Genomic DNA, 21064 nt, shown 5'->3' with positions numbered 1-21064 from the left:
TGTCTGGGGCTACTTTCCCTAACCATTGCCAGCCCCTGCAGGGCATGGGGCCTGATTTCTCTGTCCCCGGCCTTGACCTTGACCAGCATCCTGTTTGCAGGGACTTGAACATCCAGAATTATAACTGTATTTTGTCCTTCCCAGCTGGGGCTGAGTTCGGCTAGGGTTGTGTCCCATGAGGCAGACACCAGCAACTCAGATGAGCTAGAGAGGTGTATCAAAGCCAGCTTCCTGGAGGCAGAGGCTCCTGACCAGCAGACAGACCCTAGCTGACACTTCACCAGGCTTACTGGGCACTGAGCACTGTTCTGAGGGCTTGGCACAGGTTTACTCCTACTTTCCTCACTCCAACCCTATGAAGTAGGAATTGTTATCGTCGTTTACAAGTGAGGAAACCGAGGCTCAGAGCAGTTAAGACTCATCCATCTAGTAGATGGAGGGGCCAGGATCCACAGTCTGTGCTATGGCTACACCAGGGGTTGGCAAACCGCCACGCACCTGCTGCCTGCTTGTATCAGTCATTTTTCTTGGAACACAGCCACACCCACTCATTTACATAGCGTCCACGGCTGCTTTCTCCCTGCACAGCGGAGCTGAGTAGTTGTGACTGAGACCACGTGACCCATAAGCCTGAAATATTTACTGCTGGTCCTTTACAGAAAAAAGTTTGCCCCCCCTGCTTTCCATCATACTACCACTCGTGACTCCCATGAAGTTGAAGGCAGATTATTCCGTGCATGGGTCAGTGTGCATTTTCTGGGGCATGGTCACAGGTTTCATCGGATTCTCAGATGAGAACCCCCTCCCCCGTCCCCAAGACAATAGAACTGCAGCTTTAGGGAGTTTTGAAAGCCAGAGTTTTGGGTAGCCAAATGCCAATTCCTAGGCCAAAGCACAGCAGTGGGAGGCAAGGCCAATGGTCAGGAGCCAGTCAGAAACTGGGATAGTTCAATCAGAGCGAGTGGAAAGGAACAGGCAGAAGGGTGATTGCCACAGTACCCGCTTTGCGCCATCTGCAGCTCTCCTTTGTTGTTCATTAGCTGGGGCGTGAGGGAGGCAGGGCCAAGGTGGCTGCAAGGTCAGGGATGAGGTCCCTGCACGGCTCACGGCCACCTGCTACCCTCATGTGCACCTGCTTCTTTGGAGAACCTGGCTGTCAGTCGTGCCCTGATAGCCCCAGTCATATCCCCGCGTGCGGTCTCACCGGAGTGTCAGGGATGAGAGGACTCTGTGCTGAGAGTAGTGAAGGCACCTGCTTGGTGTTCAACAAATATTAGTGTCATTCCTTTGTCTCCCTACAGCCCCCAAGGCAAGGTATTAGAATCTTCTTCTTATTGATGGCAAAACCCACAGTGGTGGAACTCTTACTGGGGTAGGTAGGCAAAAAAATGACCACCACCCCCCAAAAGGTGTGCACATGTCCATCTCTGGGGCCTGTGAATTTATTACCCTACATGGCAGCGGGGAATTAAAGTTGCAGATGGAATGGAGGTGGTTATCAGCTGACTTCAAAATAGAGAAAGCATCCTAGATGATCCAGGTGGGCCCGAGGTCATCTCAGACTCCTTAGAAGTGGAAGAAGGGATCAGAAGAGAAAGTCAGAGCGATGCCACATGAAGAGGAGACAAGCCACCGTTGTTGGCATCCGCCTTGGAGTAAAAGGGCCGTGAGCCACGGAATGTGGGTGGCCTCTAGAAACTGGAGAAGATTCAAAGATTCAAGAATCCTGGGAAATGGATTCTGCCTTGGAACATTCAGAAAGGAAAGCAGCCGTGCCAACACCCTGATTTTATCTCGGGGAAACCCTGTCAGACTCCTGGGTCTCCAGAACCTCGCCTCTGCGGTGGGCTAGCGGTAGATAGCATTGTCCCCATTAAACAGATGAGCAAGCTCGGGTTCAGAAAGGCTCGAGAGCTTGACCAAGGTCAGCCAGCTGGTCAAGGGCAGAGCTGACTCCAGAGCCCCTGCAGGAAGCCCCCCTGCCTGGTCATGAAGTGTTGAGAAGAAGTCTCGCTTCTTCCCCACAACATCCTTCGGATGTTGGAGGAAGCTTTCCCACATTTGCCTTTGCCTCGACGAATAAAGTCGTTGCACAGAAGATTTTAATGGTGTCAGACCTGAGACTGTCAGGGCTCCTTTCTTCTGATTAGCTCCGAGCTTTCTCTTGTCAGATTTCACTTCTTTCTCTTAGCAGTTCTGAGGATCCCTGGAAGAGCAAGCCTAATTGTGAGGGCTGCAGGCAAAAGACCTTTAGCTGGAATTCTAATGCACCTCTAGAAGTAGAGAGGGGAAATACCTTATGCAGAATACTTTATTTCCTTATTATTAGGGCTCTCAGCATATCAAAGGGTGTTTATAAATTTCCCCTTGGGAGCCCCAGTAGAGGCAGAGTCTTGCTTTTCCAGGATAAGAAAAAGCACCACGATGATGTGCTAAAGTCCTCCTTTTTCTCCCAAATAAAACCCAAACACTGGGTCCATCTTACAGACGAGAAAAGGGGATCAAGGAGCGGCGGACTTGCCCAGTGTTGGAGGTGAGAGCTGGCTGAGGCCTCCTGCCCCTCAGGCTATTGTTTCCCACAAGCTCTCAGCGCCTGGCTGTGGCTGGGGCCCTGGGCACAGAGGCTGGCTGTGGGCCTCTGGGCTGGATGCTGGAAGGGGAGGGAAGGGAGACACACATCCTGGGCTGTGGGGATGACACAGAAGGCAAGCTGAAGGCAGCCCGGACTGGCCTGCTATTCAGGGTGACATCCACCCCTGTGTAGTGGAGCGAACCCAGCCTCAGCAGTAGCGCTCCGGTGGTGGGCCTCCAGGGGACCGGCCTGGGCTGCTCAGGCAGGGCCCCAGCACCAGGCTCTTTAGTAGGAATAATGGTGACTTCTCACCAGCCGGAAGCCAGCAGGCAAGAGTTTACTGAGAGCCGACAAGAAAAATGTACATTTCTGGATATTCAATTAGCCTTTTCTTTTTAGCCCCCAATAAAGCATGCAACAAGGCATCTCAAGCGTAGAAGAAAATTTTCCTAAAAATCATTGAATTGTACATTTGAAATGGGTGAATTTTATGGTATATAAATTGTACCCCAATAAAGCTGTTAAAAAAAATTAAATGAGGTAGAAGAAAAGGGAACATCCTTTAAGAGTTCTTATCTGGGAGATTCGGCAAGGCCGACTCCATTATTTAATGCTTAGCCTTCAGCCTTCCAAAAGCCAACTTCATGGTCACTCTACACAGCAGCTTGGCAGGTTGTTCCCATTCCACAGGAGAGGGCGGAGGATGGAAGGGTCAGGCTGCAGGTCTTGTCCAGAGAGAGTGAACAGCTCCCCAGGAGTGGGGAGAGAAGGATCTCCAGAACACTCCAGGAGGAGGACCAGGGGACAGGCCCATAGATAAACCTTATCCACAGGTTCTAGTGCCCACAGCAGGCAGCTACCCGGGACACGGGCCCACCGGTCTGTTCCGCTTTCTCCCTGCCTCCTCATGACTGGGTTCTGGATCTCAGCACCGAACACCCAGAGCTTTGGCTTTGAGCATGGCCTGAAGGTAGGGGCAGAAATAGCAGTGGCTACAGGACTGGCTGCGGGGCAGAAGCTAGGCCCCCCCTCCCCGCACGCTTTCAAAGCCTGTTCAACTCTGCCGGAAAGAGGAAGATATAGTAACAAGCAACAAGAAGGCTCCATCACTTTCCTGCAAAGATACCCCTGAAGGCGCCCGCAATGAGGCGCCAGAAGCAGAGCTGCGGCTTCCAGTGAAGATGTGGCTCAGCGTAGGCAACGGGCCGGGGGTCCTAAGTGATGTGAGCTCGGTTCCCGGTGGCTCTGCCTGCCCCTCAGCGGGCTTCGACTGGTACTGCCACCTAGCCCTGCAGGGGGAGCTCCAGACCCCTTTGGCCTCCATCAGCCACTGGGCCATGTGGCCCCTTCCACTGCTATTTTAGGATTTATCCTAAAATCCAAGGAGCAGAGATGGGTCTTGGGTTCTTGCTTAGGGGGAGGTCTGGGCTTTAGCCTCTCCTGCAGCTTCTCCAAGGAGCCAGCAGCATCTCAGAGCTTCGGTAAAGTGCACAGCAGGGGCCGGCTAAGGGGCTCAGCTTCAAAAGATGAGGGATGGCCAGGAATGCTGTCCTGGAGAAGACAGGCAGTCAGAAGGGGACAGGGCTGGGCAGCAGCACGATGTCTGTGTCACTCCAAAACCCATTTTCTTTCCACTCCATTGTGCGGTCTCCGCACCGCCAAGACCCTGAGCAAAAGCAGCTGGGCAAGCCCTCGTTCGGGCTGCTCACCCCAGCAGCCGCCCTCATACAAGCACTCTTCCCACTTCCAGCATCAGTGGCTTCACGAGCCTCGAAAGCCTTGGCAGAGCTGAGGGTCTGGCGGGCGCGCTGGGCCACAACCCTCAGAGCTGTGGCCTTTGTTGCATTCATTGCTCAAAGCCTCACAAGCTGCTCTCCTGCCCCGCTTCCCTCCTGTCTCCGTGAATTAGCACAGAGGCTGTCAGGACGTGCATCTGTAATTCTCTGCTCTCATTAGTGGGCTGCGTGTGCGGCACTGTGGGCGTATCTCTGAGACCATAATGTGGTGTTTCCCGATGCCCCATGTGATCACGGGTAGAACTTTGGAGAAAACACGTCATGCACGATGAGAACTGGGCATTAACAGGGGGGAAGCAGATGAGCTGAGTGAACGGTCTCTGGCCTTCTTATTCACAGGGGCCTCCTAGGAAGGGCTCAGAGCAAGTGATAGTCAAACTACACTTAACCAGCGAGGCACAGGCATGAATGCTGGCCGCAGTGTGGGCCAAGGTCCTGGGACTGCTGGCCAGGCCAGGCATGCACCTTGTAGTTGCTGGCCGGTGGAAAGACCTGGAGTATTCCAAGAAGAGAGTCAGAGCAGCTGGGGTAGCAAGGCCACCAGGAGGGGCTCGGGGCAGCAGCTGTTGACCGGCACTGTGGAAGTATTCTGGTAGTTGAATGTTGCAGTGAACCAGCACAGACCGGCTGGGTCTGCTCCCGGAGCCAAAGTTTCTGGTCTTCAAGCCAGTGCGTGTTGGCTCACAACATGGAGGGAGGCTGGGGATGCATCTCGGGCTGTGGTTTCCTCTTATCTGTGATGGGAAGGATAGACCCTACATCACAGGCCACTGTGATGGCCTGGCCTCACCACCTGGCAGGGCAGGGCAATGGAACGGGGCTACAGGGTACAAGGGATCAGTTCAAAGGCCAAAGGGTTTGCAGTAGACACCCAAGATTGGCCTGCAGTTGCCCTCCTCACTGGACCTCAAATAAGGTATTTTGCCACTTGAGACAGTACCTTTGGTGATGGTTAGTATGTTGGGCTTTGGCATACTATCTATATATGTGCTTATAGGTTCATAAACTATTTCCAAGTGATATGGCCAATCCTGGCCTTTCAGACTTGCAGTTTTCAGTATGGATTTTCCAGACATCCTGTTGTCCCAGGCCTCCTGAGACCCCAGCAGCTTCGGTTCTTCTTCTCTGGTTTCAACTGTGGATAGCCATCTGTCCAGAGGCCTTGAGCCCCACACTGTGCTCTCTCCTGCTTCTGCATTTTTGCTCCTATTGGTCCTGCCCTAGGGGTGCCCTTCTCCAGAGTGAGCCTGTGAATCTCACTTACTCTTCATATCTAACTTGAGCATCCTCTCCTCTGGGAAGCCTTCCCTGCATGCAACCTTTCCCTCTTCAGTGACCCAGTGGCATGTTACCCACCCTGGATCCGAGCACTGATCACATTCTCTGTACAACCGGCTTTTCCATTAGACTGGATTTGCTCAAAGAGGAGGAAGAAGTCAGCCTCTTTTCTCAGCGTCAGAAATGTCATGCTTTGCACAGACCCATCAAACGTGCCTTTTCTCTTCAAAAGGTGGAGCGATTAGTGACCTCTCAGGGGACTCCTCCCCTTGAGTTTGTTGACAGGGATTTCTGCAGCAAGCACCTTAGAGACCAAGCCAGGGGTGAGCTCAGGAGGAAGGCTGGCAGCCACATGTCTGCGGGAACTTTGGGGAGGAATGGGGACACCGGACCTGACTCTCAGTCTCTCTGAGGCTCTGTGGTTTGGGTCAGAAACTCCCTGAAGACATGTTAGGTTAGTTTTCTGAAGACTCTGGGTCTTGCCACCTCATTGTCCCCTGGGCGCGCTGTGGGCATATCTCTGAGATATGCCACAAAACTCTTTTCATTCTGAGCTCTTCCAGGTGAGAGTAGAAAGAGGAAGAGGCAAGAAACACACACAGCCTTTCCTCCCTCCTTCCTTAGTTCTCTTCTCCCATGTTTTTTGGGGTGATTTCTCTGTGCACAGTCCTGTTCTGGATGCTTGGGAGAGATTCCAGGTAATTTTCTGATGTAAGAGATTTACCAAAGAGTCCTGGGGGTGGGGGGGGGGGTTGTCTGCCAAGGACCACATTCCATGAAACTCCCTAAGAAGTTTCTAAAAGCATACTGATAATCTCAAAAGGCTTCATATAAGTGAACTAGGTAGGAAATTAACTGCTCACAAATGGCATTTGCCCTGCCCTTTACCGGCTTCACATTCCTACTTGCTGACACAGGACTCCAGGCCCCTTTCAACTCCCTCTGAGGACGTGGGGAATCCCTGACGGCTGGGGGGCTCTCCTCTCCTGTCATACTGCTTCTGTTCCATTCCTTCATCTTCCTGATATTCATTAAGCACCTGCCAGAACAGGCACTGTCCTAAGCCCTGGGGGTTCCTCAGAGAACAGAGCAAATCCCCAACTTCACAGAGCTCACATTTGAGTCGGGAAAGACAACAAGCAAGACAAATAGAAGAAGGACTTCAGTGGGTGCAGAGGGAACACGGAGATCGAATGTTTAGAAGAGGCTTTGCTGAGAAAATGACTTCTGAGTAAGGAAGTGAGGGGAGCTAGCCATGGGGTGTAGAAGGAAGCACAAGAGCAAAGGCCCTGAGGTGAGATGTGCCTGGTGAGTCTGGTGAGGGGCCAGTGTGGCTGGAGTAGAGAAGACAAGGGGGCAGTGGGGGCGGGGGGCGGGTGAGCTCTCAGGGTCTTGATCACCAGGAGCCTTGTAGGGTCTTCTAAGTGTTAGGGACTAAGTGTAGGGACTCGGTCTTTCATGCTGAGGAGACAGTTGGCCATTGGAGGGTATGGTGCAGAGAGGGGCATAGCATGGCAGTGTCTTCCCCCGGCCTGCAGGTCTGCTCATGTCCTGCTTGGGGCTCCCCGCCTGCCCATGCCACAGGGCTCATAGTGGGGGAAGGCGGGGGGAGTGCTTCCCTGCCTCTGTGTTACACGGTGCCAGTCGGACCCTCTGCGTGGCTGTCTGGTGGAATGGCCTTTCAGTGTTCGCTGCCGGCCTGCTGTCCCTAGGACCCAGACAAGCCCCCGGGCTGGGTGAGAAATGGGCAAGGATTACAGGGTTTGTGCTGTACTCAGAACCCTCTAAACTCTGGCTCTGCTCCAGGCTGTGTTCACTTTGCTGTGCCCCTCTTAATCTCTGCCATGAGTGAGCTGTCTTTGGGGAGCTCTCAGCCGTCCGGATATATACTTCTTCTGAGTCCCCCCTCACTTGGTCAGGTGCGCTCAAGTAGGTCCAGACCCCAGTAGGAAATGTTATACTCCAGTATAGCCCAAGTCTGCTCCTGACAGGTGCCTCATCCCAGGGTGACAGACAGCCCTTGGTCTGGCCCATCACCAGATGTGTCCAGATGCCCCTGGACCCTTGTACTTCCCTGGAGCCTCTTTTCCTGTCACACCAACATGTCAAAGATGGTCCTCCTTTGCTGATGACCATGTCGGACTGCTTTCTTACTAGACAGAGAAGGGAGTTGTTGGGTGTAGACCCAGTTAAGTGTAGGCCACTTGTCAGTGGACATGGAAACCCTTCCTCTGGGGGCTAGACAGCAGCAACATCTTTCAGAGCTGGGGACCTCAGCGCAGAGCCATCTATCTTCTCCATCTGAACTCAAGAAGTGTTGTCAGAAGGGCACCCTGGTGGGGTTGTGGGTGTCTGTGGTTCCTTAGGAGCTAACATTTATTATGCCAGACCCTGTGCTAAGCTCCTTACATGGAACATCTCATCAAATATGCACACATACTCTATGGAAAGGGTACTAATATTATCAACGACATTTTCTGGTTGGGGAAACAGGTGCAGGTAAGCTAGACCAAACCAGTGAATGGTAGATCTGGAGTGTAAAACCCAGATTCTGACTCCACAACCAGTCCTCTTAACCAGCCCTTTGGATGTCACATGGAAGGTAGAGCAGGAAGTCAGCATGCATTTTCTTAAAGAACCAGATAGTTAAGTATTTTTTATTTTTTAGGCCACATGGGCTCTGTTGCACGTACTTGACTCTGCCCTTGTAGCTCTAAAGTAGCTGTAGATAATATGTAAGCACGTGGATGAGGCTGTGGTCCAGTAAAGCCTTATTTACAAAATGGGTGGCGGGCCAGATTTGGCCCTCAGACTGTTGTTTGCCATTTGAGGTATAGAGGGAAGAATGTGAGGTTTGGAGGGAGCCAGACCTTTCTCCAGTGCCCCCTGACAAACTGGGTGACCTTGGATTGGTCATTTAACCTTTTCATTTGGTTTCTTCATGTCTAATAACTAACCTCTACGTGGTACTTATCAACTAACTTATTTAAAATGGTTTATGGAGCCCCTTGCAAGAGATGTGTACTGTGCTGGGGGCACAGCAGGGAGCCAGACAGATGTCGACCTGCCCTCATGGAGTCCACACGCGTGAGCAAGACAGAGATAACTTTGGGTAAAGACATCGGCTGGCATGGTGCTTGGCTCCGGGCAGGAATTCAACAGAGAGGTCTTCTTGCCACTGCTGTGCCCCTGATTTATCATTCAAGACCCATTGCTTTCCAGTTTGTTGTGGTTTATACCCATGCTGAGCAAAAAGATGGGAGCACGTGGTAGAACCTAGGACTTGAGTATGTTTATAATACATTTTTATGCAACACAGGTCTAATTGTGAATCATAATTTTTTCATTAACTGATCTCATTTTACTTGGTAATATCCATTTAGGTAGGTATGTGAGAGCAGTAAAACTCCATTTCTTTTAAATATTATATGATTCCGTTGGCTCACTGATTCAGATTTTTACTGCCCCCAACATTCCAAATGAATGAGCCATACATCTTTTTAGAGAGAGCGAGGACCTTTACGATCACGTAAGCCCTGGGCCTCCCTTCACACATGCCTCGGAGGGGAGAACAAGTGCGTGCTGGGTTCTGGAACTTTGGAACTTTGAGTGGCCACCACATTTCTTGCTTGGTCATAGAAATGCTCACATGGTTTGCATTTTACTCCTTCTTAGGTCCTAATCTGTTTTGTATATCTGAGTTTCCGTCCCTCTCTTTAAGGAAATTTGGTCTGCCATGTTTATCTATGCAACTCTTGTGTGTCCCAGCCCACTGCCACGTAGAACCAGTGTGGTCTAGCGGTCAGGACCGCTGCCTTGGGAGACAGAGCTCCCGGGACTGACAGTCCCCTACTTCGCTTCCTTATGAGTGAGTCAGGGCAGGTTTCTCATCCTCAGCCTGTGCCTCACTTTCACTACCTGTAACGCGGAAACGAAGATAGTCCCCAGCTCACAGGGCGCGATGAGTTGATGGGGGAAAACCCTTCACAGCAGAGCCTGACTGGTGGTCAGCACTCAGCGGGGGTTAGCGATGATGGTTCTCCCAGGAGATACACGTACCTCCAGTGTGGGGTATGTCCCAAGGACATGGTCAGGAGAGGTGAGGTGCCTTCCACAGGTTCTCCCAGCGCCTGGGAGCCCCAGCCCTGATGACACATCTTTGGGCGTCTCTCTCACTAAAGTCTCTGGCATCAGTATGCTTGCTCTGCTTCAGAATCAAGGGCTCTCTAATTTGCAGGGAGCCACAGAAGCCCCCTTCTCTCAAGAGAGCCTTCGTGCACCTGCAGGGACAGGGGCTTCTGCCCCCAGAGCACCCCTTCCACGATAGGAGGATCCTGGGTGTTGGAAGGCCTCCTCCCCTCTCCCAAACTGGTTCTTATGCTAGCCCCCCAGGAGGAGGTGGGAGTAAGAGCTATGGTCTGCAGCGCTGAGCTCCCCAACCTGGAAGACCCTGGAACCTTAGGGCCTTGCCTGGCTCCAGCCTGTATCTTTACCCAGCATAGGTGTGTGTCCTATGCCCATAGGCTTCATGCAGGTGGCTGAGTGGTCATTGGCAAGTGTCCCAAGCCTCCCCCTTCTGTCTCTAACCTGCTTCTGCTTCCTCTGGTCTCTGTCTCATTCCAGGCTCCCGGTGCCATCTCTCACTTACGTCATGTTATGAGCATGGAGGGTACCATCAAGTGGGCTTGGCATCTCTGTCCAATTTCTCTGATTTCTGACCTTGACTACCTGTCTCTCAGAATGAATGCCAAAGTTCTAACCCATCAGCCTATGTCCTGGCAAGACCTACCTGTTGCCCCCATAAAAGAGAGATTCAGATGACTCACCAGGCTCCCCTTGCGAGGTGCTAGGCTAGTTACCATGTATTGTGTACTTTTCTGAGACATATGCTGGCCTAAGTGCTGTATAGACATGATTTATGTAATCCTCTCAGATCCTGGGCAGGGACGGTGGGTTGGTATTAGTGTACCTGCATTAGAAATGGGGGGATCAAGGCGTAGGGAGGTTTAATGTTTGCTTGTGACCATGTAGCCAGTGAATGGTGGAGCAGGGATTTATCTGAATCTATGTCTGTGTGGAATCCAAAGCGCCTGCTCTTATGGGTAGTAATGCCCCCTTCATTTTCTTAGAAATAGAAAACTCCAGGGAAACCATGAGCTTATGACCTGGCGTGGGGGCTGCCCCTACCTACAAATCGACCAGGGGTCCTGTTGTTCAGTGTCCAGAGTGCATGGGTGACCCCTCTGTGCCACTGATTTCCCTATTCTGGTAGGCACAGTCTGGAAGCAGCAGAAGGCAGTCTGGCTGGGGGGTCCTTGGAGCTAGGTGAATGGCACTCGGTGGGGCCAGGCCACTCATAGCAGACTAGACAATGGAGAGGGAGGTAGGCCAACAAGAACCCCGGTGAGAGGACCTGGGTATGGAGCAGGCTCAGGACTGGCAGGGAGTTGGGGTGCAATCTTGGGAAAGAGAAGCAGAAGCCCAGTTTGAGGGCTAGGGCTAGCATCTGTGGTGGGGAAAGTAGGGAGTTCTGACTTGAAGCCGTGGGGCATTGGGATCATATCCGTCGGCCTCTCGGTATACCCTATAGGGTATGTTTCTATATCCCTTGTGCCTAGTGGTTGTGGATGAATGGATGCATGAAGGGATGATGAATGGATGCATGAAGGGATGATGAATGGATGCATGAAGGGATGATGAATGAATGGATGGATGGATGGATGGATGGATGGATGGATGGATAAATGAGTTTGAGGAAGCATGAGGATTACAGTCTATTCTCCCCACAGCCTCCAAATATGGGGATGAGATTGTTTTACCCACGGTGGTGGTGAGGAAGGGAAAGGGGTTATCATGGCATTTGTAGGGGTGCACTCTGACCCGCTGTTTCCTTGTCCCTTCTTTCTCCAGAGGCTCCCGCCAAGCCTGAGGAGGCAGAGGCTGAGCCCTTCACAGACTCCTCTCTGTTTGCACACTGGGGCCAGGAGCTCAGCCCTGAAGGCCGGCGCGTAGCCCTGAAGCAGTTCCAGTACTACGGCTACAACGCCTACCTCAGTGACCGCCTGCCCCTCGACCGGCCCCTGCCTGACCTCAGACCTAGTGGGTGAGCAGAGTCAGTGGCTGGGCCCTTCTCGACCTGCCTGTGAGGAGATGGGGTCACCACGGTGCCGGTAACAGAGTCAGGACAGGGCATTCGGACTCCTGGGTCCCTCTCCTGCTTCAGCCAGGGTTTGTGCCCTCAGCCTTCATGGGGCAAGTCACTCTCCTCCTCCTCCCAGAGCCTCAGTTTCTCCATCTGCTAAGCAGGGAGAAGTCTTCTTCCATGAGAGATGTTGAGGATTAATAACCCAATTTATTCCTCACGGGCTCTAGAATCATCTGGTGTTCCTGTTAATAAGTCTTTTTAACCCAATTAGTTGCATTTTTATGAACAATTATTTTTTTCTATAAATTAGTATTTAAAGTATATCCATCTTCCAGGGCTAATAAGTCATTACATCTGACACAGAAGTCTGTCTTGACTTCTCTCTTTGTTACAGAAGATGTTTCTTTAAGGTTCAGTTAGAATTTTTATTACTCCTAATTATTAAAAGTGTGGGCATGTACCACAGCTGAGAAAATCTCATTAACTTTTGTGAGCTCCCCCCATACCTTCTTTCCCCCTCTTTCTCCTTATTTTTAAATTTTTCTTAAAGCTGCAAACTACAGTGAGCTTATATCTGAAGGAAAGATACAAAGATCTTTTTCAGGAAAGATCTTGCTGCTGGGTTTGGAGGCTATGTTCTTTTAGGGAGAAAAGTTCAGTTCAGTTCCATAGACATTTATTGAGCACCTGCTGTATACTGTATAATTGAGTATGGTTTTCCCTGGCCCAAGGAGAACTTGACTGGACTCTAGGGATGAAAGAGCAGCTGAGGATCCACAAGAGCTAGAAGAGTATATATTCATTTAAAGGATATTTGCTGAGCGTTTATATACGCCAGCATAGTCTAGGCACAGGGATAGAGCAGTGAACAAAACAGACAGGAATCCTTGCCCTGACAGAGCTTACATTCTAGATGGGCAGGGACACATAATAAACAAAACAAAAAAGTCAAATATGTAGCATGTTAGATGGTAGTAAATGCAATGAAGAAATAGAAAGTTGGAGAGGGAAATAGGGACTTCCTGGAATAGGAGGAGGGGTTAGGTTTTTAGTGAGGTGGTCAGAAAAGGCCTCACGAAGAAGGTGACATTTGAGCAAATATCCAGAAGAGATGACAAAGCGAGCCATGTGGATACCTGGGGGGAATCTTTCTAGTTAGAGGGACCAGCAGGTACAAAGGTCCTGAGGTAGAAGTGTGCTTGGCATGTTTGAGAAAGGAGGCCCATGCAGCTGGAACGGAGCAAGGGAGAAGGCGGTAGTGGGAGATGAGGTCAGAGGGGCCACAGGAAGCAGATCAAGTAGGCCAGTGGTTCTCAAACTTGGCTGCACATTCAACTCATAGGGAGCTTTAGAATAATCTTGATGCCAGGGCCACACCCTAGACCAATTAGATAGGCGTTTCCAGAGGTGGCCCTCTGTATCTGTATCATTTAGAGCTCTCGGGTGATTCCAGTGTGCAGTCCAGGTTGAGACTCGCAGGCAAGGGGCGCTGGGGCTTTGTAGGCTGCTGCACGGGGTGTGGCTTGTACTCTGTGAGGTGGGGATCCAAGGGAAGCACTCGAGCAGACTGGTAATATGCTCTGATTGTCATTTTCAAAGGCCCCCGTGGCTGCCGTGTTGAGAACAGACTGAAAGAGCCTGGGAGGGAGCAGGGAGACCGGTTAGGAGGCTTCTGCCTATCCCAGTGAGAGGTGCTGCTAGCTTGGGGCATGATGGCAGGGGGCAGTGTTGGGATGGGGTTGGCTTGTGGGGGTGTCCCAAAGGTGACTTTATCTCAATGCCACAGGGTCTCAGCCCCCTGACAGTGCTGCAGAGACCACGCCTGGGGCTGCAGAGAAGCAGGTCTGATGCGGGCAGAACCTAGAGGCTCTGGGAAAAGGGTCCTCAAGAGGAGTTGGGGCCCCAGGACTCCTGCAGGGGCCTTCGCCTTGATCTTGGCCCACACAGGGGCTGCAGACTTTGCAGCCAGCTCTGACGTACAGCTCAGGCCTCGCTCAAAGCACGTTTGTTCCAAATTAGAGGGGAACTGAGAAGGAAGCTATGGAAACAGACTGCAGCATGACTATAACAATGACTGGTATTTACACAGGGCTTGACGTGTTGAGAATGCCCTTCCCATCTGGACCACACCAACCTGCCCCAGAGGTAGGGAAGGAACTGGCACATTCTCCCCATTCAGAGTTAAGGAAACTGAGGAACAGAAAGAGTAAGGGTTATGTCTGAGATCACACAGCCGGATGAGTAGCTGAGCTGAGACTCAACCCCATGTGTCCAGATGCCAAATACTGGCCTTTGAAGGTAGCCCACAGCTGTGTTGTTAGGAGCCAACTGATGCCGGAGCCCCTTACCCCTTCATCGAGAGATGTGCCCTGTCACTATTCCTTCCTACTTCCATGGGAGAGAAACAGGAAGGTGAAGGGTGGAGGGGACTGGGCCACGCGGCCTTTCTCCGAAGGGCAGGCCTCCCTTGCAAGCATGCTCTAGAGGCAGCAAGGTTCAGGGGGCAGTCCAGCCTGGGCTTCCTGAGTTTGCGGAGACAGGATCTCTGAAGGACTCCAGGTGGGCAGAATTCTGAGCAATAATCGTAATGGAAAGACCTTCCCTCTGCACAAAGCTACAGTTTATGGAGCTTCCATGCCTCCTCTGTGGGGCAAGGTGCCTTTTCAGGGAAGGAAAAACGGAATCTCTGATACAAGACAGAGCTGAGCCCTCTCCGTGAGCCTCCACCAATGCTCTCTGCAGGGGCTTTAAGGATGCGGTTTCTCTTTGCACACGTACTTGGAAAGCTCCGTGTAGCTCCACTTCAGCTCCCGTGCCAGACGCACAACCAAGATCGGAGAGCTGTTGGTGAACCACTCAAAACAAGAGTGTGCTTAGCTGAAACAGGGCCTCTCTTTGTCTGTCAATTTCCGTAAAAAGATTCCTGCCTTGTAACAAGGTCATTGCTTCTTAGCTTATCCTGTTTAACTCATTTTGGAAACATTTTTTCAAAGTCTTTACTATCATCCCATTCGAGATTACACTGGCAAACATTTCTCTAGCATGAGCCATGTTTGCAGGGATGCGTTTGGCACTCTATTTCTGTTAACTCTTCGACTCCTCGCAGTGACCTTCTGGAGTAGGGACTCGTCCGGGAAACCCACACTGTTCTGGATTCTCCTACTCACAATCCTTCTGACACCAGCTGTGTGGGGGTTTTCCATGCCAGCCAATTCTGTGACGCTAGCTGGGTGCCCTACAGTTCAATTCAGTTGTAGCTCTATCTGCCAGCAATTAGCATCAGTCCCACTGGCTGCAGGCTCAGTCCCGCCACACCGCCCCCTCTTCAAGGCCAGTCACCAGTCTCAGTTGTCATCTGTGCTTCTGACCGGCTATAAGTGAGGTCCCCACCACCTGTCCTGGAGTTCAGTAATTTGCTAGCAGTGGTACAAAACTCAGGGAAATGCTTACACTTAGCAGTGGATTATGAGAGATGTAAGACAGGATACAGATGAACAGTCTGATGAGGAGTTATATAGGGTGAGGGCCTGGGAGGGTCCCAGGCACAGGAGCTTCTGTCCCCATGGACCTGGGGTATATCATCCTCCTGGTATGCGCAGATGTGTTCAGCAACCTTGAAGCTCTCTGAACCCCATACTTTCAGGATCTGTATGGAGGCTTCATCATGTAGGCATGATGGATTATTAACTCACTTTCCAGCCCCTCTCCTCTGTTCCAAACTTTGGTCTTTCTGGTGACCAGCCGTCATTCAGGGCCCACTAAGAATCACCTCATTAGATCAAGAGATGCTCCCATCACCCAGAAATTCCAAGGCACTTAGGAGCTCTGTGTCAGACACTCCTGTCACTCAGGGAATGACAAGGGTTTTAGGATCTCCGTGTCAGGAACTGGGGTCAAAGACCAAATATGAGCAGAAACCAGGGGCAGAGACCAATATATATATTTCTCATTATTTGACAGTATTATTATTCGTTCCCGTTTTACCAAAGAGGAAACTGAGGCACGGAGAGACTGTAACATCTGTTCAAGGCTGCTAGTGGCAGAGCCGGGGTTTGAACCCAGGTAGTCTGGCAATAGAATTTGTGTTTGTAACCGCCACCACGCTTACTGCCTTGAAGTATCCATTTGTGACACTAATGGGGATGGGGACTGCTTGAACAGTATGTAGCACTGGGCCCATCAGTTCGTCTGAGTCGGGAAAGTCTTCTCTAAGTGCTGGTAAAACTGTTTTGCTGAACATAAAACTCATTATCGAGGCAGAGAATGAGGCCTTTGCTACAGGTAATGTTGGGGTTTTGAGGCAAGGTGTGTGGGGGTGGGTAGCATCTGGAGAGGAAGCACCATGCTAAGGACAGTCTCCAGATGTGTCTGGCCAGGTAGATCTTGCTTCATTCTCAGTGCCCTTGGGAACTTCTGTCCCCCGAGGTGTCCTTGGATTTTGCACTTTGCTCTTTGTATTCTTGGGTTTGCTCTTCCAAGTTCTAACCCTGACACTATGCTTGGCTTAATTCCTGGACTGGAATGTGGGTGATCCAAATCCTGCCCCACCCTCTCTGCCATCATTTCTGGCTGGTCCTTTCTTGGTGCTGAAAAATGCAATCTGACCCACTTTTGTCATCTGGCTGAAAGGACCATTCTATACTCAGGGTCTTATACACAGCAGAAGACATAATGAGAAGGAAAAAAGTCCATCCAGCTGGTTGCTAGGCTTTATTAATTCATTCATCCCACAAACATGTATTGAGCTGCAAGTATGTGCCAGGCACCCAGTAAAGCACCAGACAGCCCATTGTTCCACAACAACAGGTGCACGCCTCATTCTTTTCTGCAGGCCGTGGTGGTTATTTCCGACCAGGAGCTGCGGAAAGCGGAAGGGACGAGTGCCTGAGCTAGTGGGCATTTGGGTGTGGGTAGGAGCAAGGGAGCTCCTGGTGGCAAGCTTCAAGGCTTAAAGTTGCCGTGGCAACTCTATGGCCTACCTCCAAGGTAGTTCAGGGCAGAGCCTCTGGCAGGTACTATTCCTGCCTCTCGCTGGGAGATCCTCAGAGGCTCCTGGGTCTGTCAGTGATCATGTCACCTTTCTTTCCAGTGTCCCCTGAGGTCCTTGTCCCTCCCTCCCAGGGGGTAGGGTGGACTGGCTTTTGGGTTGACTGGGGGGCTCAAGCTGGAGACAGAGTGATGAGGGTATGATCTAAAGGGGGTTAGACTATTTTCTGCAGCCCCAGGAGGGAGCAACTGGGACAGATGCACACACACACACACACACACACACACCAGCCCTGTTCCTGAACTGGAGAGATCCTGTATGAATATCCAAGTAGAAAGATCTGGAATGGGAATATAGCAGAGAGAGAGCACAGCATGGAGCCAGGGGCTCAGTCCCCCTAGGAGCAGGTTAGAGTCCATCCAAGGTGACGGTGGGTATTTGCCGCCACCACTGGGGTGTGGCCACAGGTTTGCACGTATGAATTGGAGGGCTGTAGGGCCCTCATCTCTGGACTTTGTGGGCCAGCAGGGATGGTTGGGTATGTATGGTAGACAGAATAATGGTCTCCCAAGGGCGCCCATGTTCTAATCCCTGGAACCTATGACTATGGTCTGGTACATGGCAAAGGAGAATCAAGGTTGCAGATGGAATTAAGGTTGTTCATCAGCTGCTTTTAAAATAGAGAGATTATCCTGGATTATCGGGATGGGCCCAGTGTAATCACAGGGCACCTAAAAGTGGAAGAGAGAGGCAGAAGAATCAGGCCAGAGGGATGGCAGTGTGACAAGGACTCCACCAGCCATTGCGGGCCTTGAAGACAGAAAAGAACCATAAGCCAAGGCAAGGGGGCAAGCTTTAGATACTGGGAAAAGGCAGGAAAACCGATTATCTCTGTGAGCCTCGAGAAAGGAGCGTAGTGCTGCCAACACTGTGATGTTAGCCCCGTGAGACCCGTGTCAGACTTCTGACCCCAGAACCGTAAGATAATAAATGTGTGTTGTTCTGAGTCGCCAAGTGTGTCGTGCTTTCTTCAGCAGCAATATTAGTATTAGGAAACTCGTACGGGGCACAGCCTGTAGCACAAGATCCCGAGAAGGCTAGAGAGGCTCTGTGCTTGGTTTAATGCTCTACTGTCACTGTGTTAAAACTCAGAACGATTTGTGAATACCACCATCTTTGCCCTTTGTGCTGGGCCCCACAAATTATGTAGCTGGTCCTGGGGGACAAAGGGGATGGCTCAAGGGGGAGCAGCTGGGATCATGATTGCTGGACCATGTGGGAGTTGCTACCCGGGGCTAATGATTTTTACTAAGAGCTACCACTTGCTCACTTACCATGTGCCCTGTGCTGGGCAGACTGCTTAATGTGTATTTTCTAATTTCACTTTATCCTTTCGTCTCTTGGAGGTAATTATTATTATTTCTGTTTTATATAGGAGAATACTGAGTATTTGTCAAGTTAAGAAGCCCTACTCAAGTTCCCACAGGTGGTGGGTGGCAGAGCCAGTATTTTTTTTTTATTCTTATGTTAATCCCCTACATTACATCATTAGTTTTAGATGTAGTGTTCCATGATTCATTGTTTGTGCGTAACACCCAGTGCTCCATGCAGAACGTGCCCTCCTCAATACCCATTACTAGGCTAACCCATCCTCCCACCCCCCTCCCCTCCAGAACCCTCAGTTTGTTTTTCAGAGTCCATTGTCTCTCATGGTTCGTCTACCCCTCCGATTTCCCCCCCTTCATTCTTCCCCTCCTGCTACATTCTTCTTCTTCTTTTTTTTTTCTTTCTTAACATATATTGCATTATTTGTTTCAGAGGTACAGATCTGAGATTCAACAGTCTTGCACAATTCACAGTGCTTACCAGAGCACATACCCTCCCCAGTGTCTATCACCCAGTCACCCCATCCCTCCCACCCCACCCCCACTCCAGCAACCCTCAGTTTGTTTCCTGCGATGAAGAATTCCTCATATCAGTGAGATCATATGATACATGTCTTTCTCTGTTTGACTTATTTCCAGAGCCAGTATTTTTAGCTGGGTCTTGCGTCTTTAGGACACTGCCTTGGCATGCTTACCCTCCCCGGCCCAGGCGACTTTTTCTGGTTTGGGATCGTAGCTCTATGGAGGTGACCCAGAGATCTATGGAAGATGTGTCCTCCATGAGGGCAGCTTCCAAACAAAGGGGAAACACCCTTAGTAGTGATTCTGCTATTGCATTGAAAATGTTAACCACGCACAGTGAGGCGAGGGGGGGTGGGTGGGACGGATCACACTCCTTTACTAAAGCACTCTGGGAAAACAGTTCTGATTCTTAATGTTAAGCTCATTATGGGCCAAGAGTATCATGTGGGCTATTCTTAAAGATAATATAATCTTGAGCTATATTAATAGAAATATAATGCCTTTAAAAGGGGAGGTGATAGTTTTGTCTATTTTGCCACTCAGATGACAAGTGCAGGATTGGATTGTAAGGGATATAGAGAAAGGAGTATGTTCAGAGGAGAACGAGTCAAGAGAAAAAGTGGGGAACATGACAAACAGATGCAGTTTCTGCTTAGATTATAGAGTACTATAACAAGCAGGTTGACCTCCAGCAAGTTCCCCAGCCTCTCCTATGCCTTGATTTTCCTATACACAAATTAGAGATGGTAATATTAGAACACTGCCTGACACATAGCAACTGCTATTTAATTTTTTGTGACTTGCATCATGTGGGTCTTTGGTCTGTAAAAGAGATGGCTTGGGGGGACATGACCATGACTTTAAGTCCCCGGAGGACTGCTGTGTGGACAAGGAGCCACATGAGACAGGCCATTGGCCCCAGGGTTAGAGGAGAGGAGAGCCAGGCAGGTCAGATGGAGGGATTTCTCCCCAGCCCCAGAGTTCTGGGCATCAGAGGCTGGAGCCAGGTCTGATGGAGAGCAAAGATGCCCCATCCTCCTTTTTCTGACCTAAGGGGCCCACCTTCCCCCACCGCACCTTCTCCTTGCCTGACCTGCTCACCAACAAACTCACCAGACGGAGACGCTCAGTCCCTGATGTGCTTTCCCCACCAGCTGACTTGTTCCCTGGGCCACTGTCCATGTAGCCCCAGGGATTCCATTTCCCCTGGATTTCTAGTAAGATGTTTTAGGAACAAATGGTTTCTCTGCTTCCTGTCAGTTGTGTACATTTCAAATGACTCCTTTCTCTCTTGTCTTACTTACAATCAACATTTGATACAGCAGATCCTTTCTCCAAATTGGTATAATCACCTGTAAGATGTTTGTAGGAGCTCTCCCTCTGGATGAAAGCTGGACACTTTGATGATCACATCTACTTCATAGTTTACCTGTCTGTGGTTTCTGATCAGATGGTCCTGTTTCTCTCGCCTTGCAGATGGTTAAAGCTCCCAGTTCTTAGATGTCTGCTGTCTCTTCCACACCTGAGCCAGGGGGATATCCCCCCACCCCACCCCCACCTGGGCTCCATTTACTGCTCTGGCTTATCCGAGGATAAGAGAAACTAGATAACATGACTAACAGATGAAGCTTCTGCTTAGATTATAGAACGATGTTTAAAACAGGTAGGTTGCAAGGCCCGGTCTCTCATTTACAAACTGGTTGACCTCCCACAAGGTACCAATCCCCGTTGTACCTTTCTCACAAGATAATCCATTTGTGTTGTTTTCAGGCACCAAGTTTATAGTGATTTTTTTATGGCAACTCTGTTCGTGTGAGGAAATCATACAGGGTACCATCAGCGACTTACTGTTCAGCTCAGCGATTCCTGCTCTGCCAGGTCATGCTGGAATTCCCACCCACAGGCCTTTCATGGGCCTGAATCAGTTCTCCTGTTCGTCAGTCGAGTATTTATTCATTTGTTCATTCAGCTAGACACCCAGGGGCTCCTGAGTTTCCACTCTGTGCTGCGCGTAGTACAAGGTACTAGCCATACCTGGTGAGTAAAGCAGATGTGGTCTTGAGCTCATGCAGTTTATAGGCTAGCGGAGATGCTGGTGTTTGTTAAATACTCACATAAAAACATGTTGCGATGGCTTATGAGTGGCATGCAAGTAAGGCGGAGGAGGCTGTGAGAGTCTGACGGGGGAATCCAGTTGCAGCCCAGGAATCTCAGCGGGCCTCTCCTTCCTGGGGCTCCTGCGTGCTCTCGGAGCAAGGAGCTGAGCTCACGTGGCAACCACAGATGGCTAGGGTTCTTTGTAGGCTGATGTTCACGCCCAATCACGTCATCACACCGCCGGAAGCCATGTGTTCAGGTGTGGAGGAGGGGGGCATGATT

At 50.7% G+C, this 21064-nt stretch overlaps 1 protein-coding gene across 2 annotated transcripts in view; it reads left to right on the top strand.

Annotated features, from left to right (window-relative positions):
- Positions 1-21064, top strand: part of GALNT18 (polypeptide N-acetylgalactosaminyltransferase 18) — a 349523-nt gene that overhangs the window by 165906 nt on the left and 162553 nt on the right. For both annotated transcript variants that reach the window (XM_064577098.1, XM_045894132.3), the window contains exon 2: positions 11557-11749. In XM_064577098.1, the coding sequence (XP_064433168.1) occupies positions 11557-11749 (193 nt within the window). The remainder of the gene's footprint in view (positions 1-11556; positions 11750-21064) is intronic.

Source organism: Mirounga angustirostris, unplaced genomic scaffold, assembly GCF_029215605.1.
Source record: "Mirounga angustirostris isolate CCGP_5_RB_7025 unplaced genomic scaffold, mMirAng1.0.hap1 SCAF_13, whole genome shotgun sequence".
NCBI classification, from domain to species: Eukaryota; Metazoa; Chordata; class Mammalia; order Carnivora; family Phocidae; genus Mirounga; species Mirounga angustirostris.
Note: the sequence above shows the minus strand (reverse complement) of the source record. Positions and strands in the feature narration are given on the sequence as shown.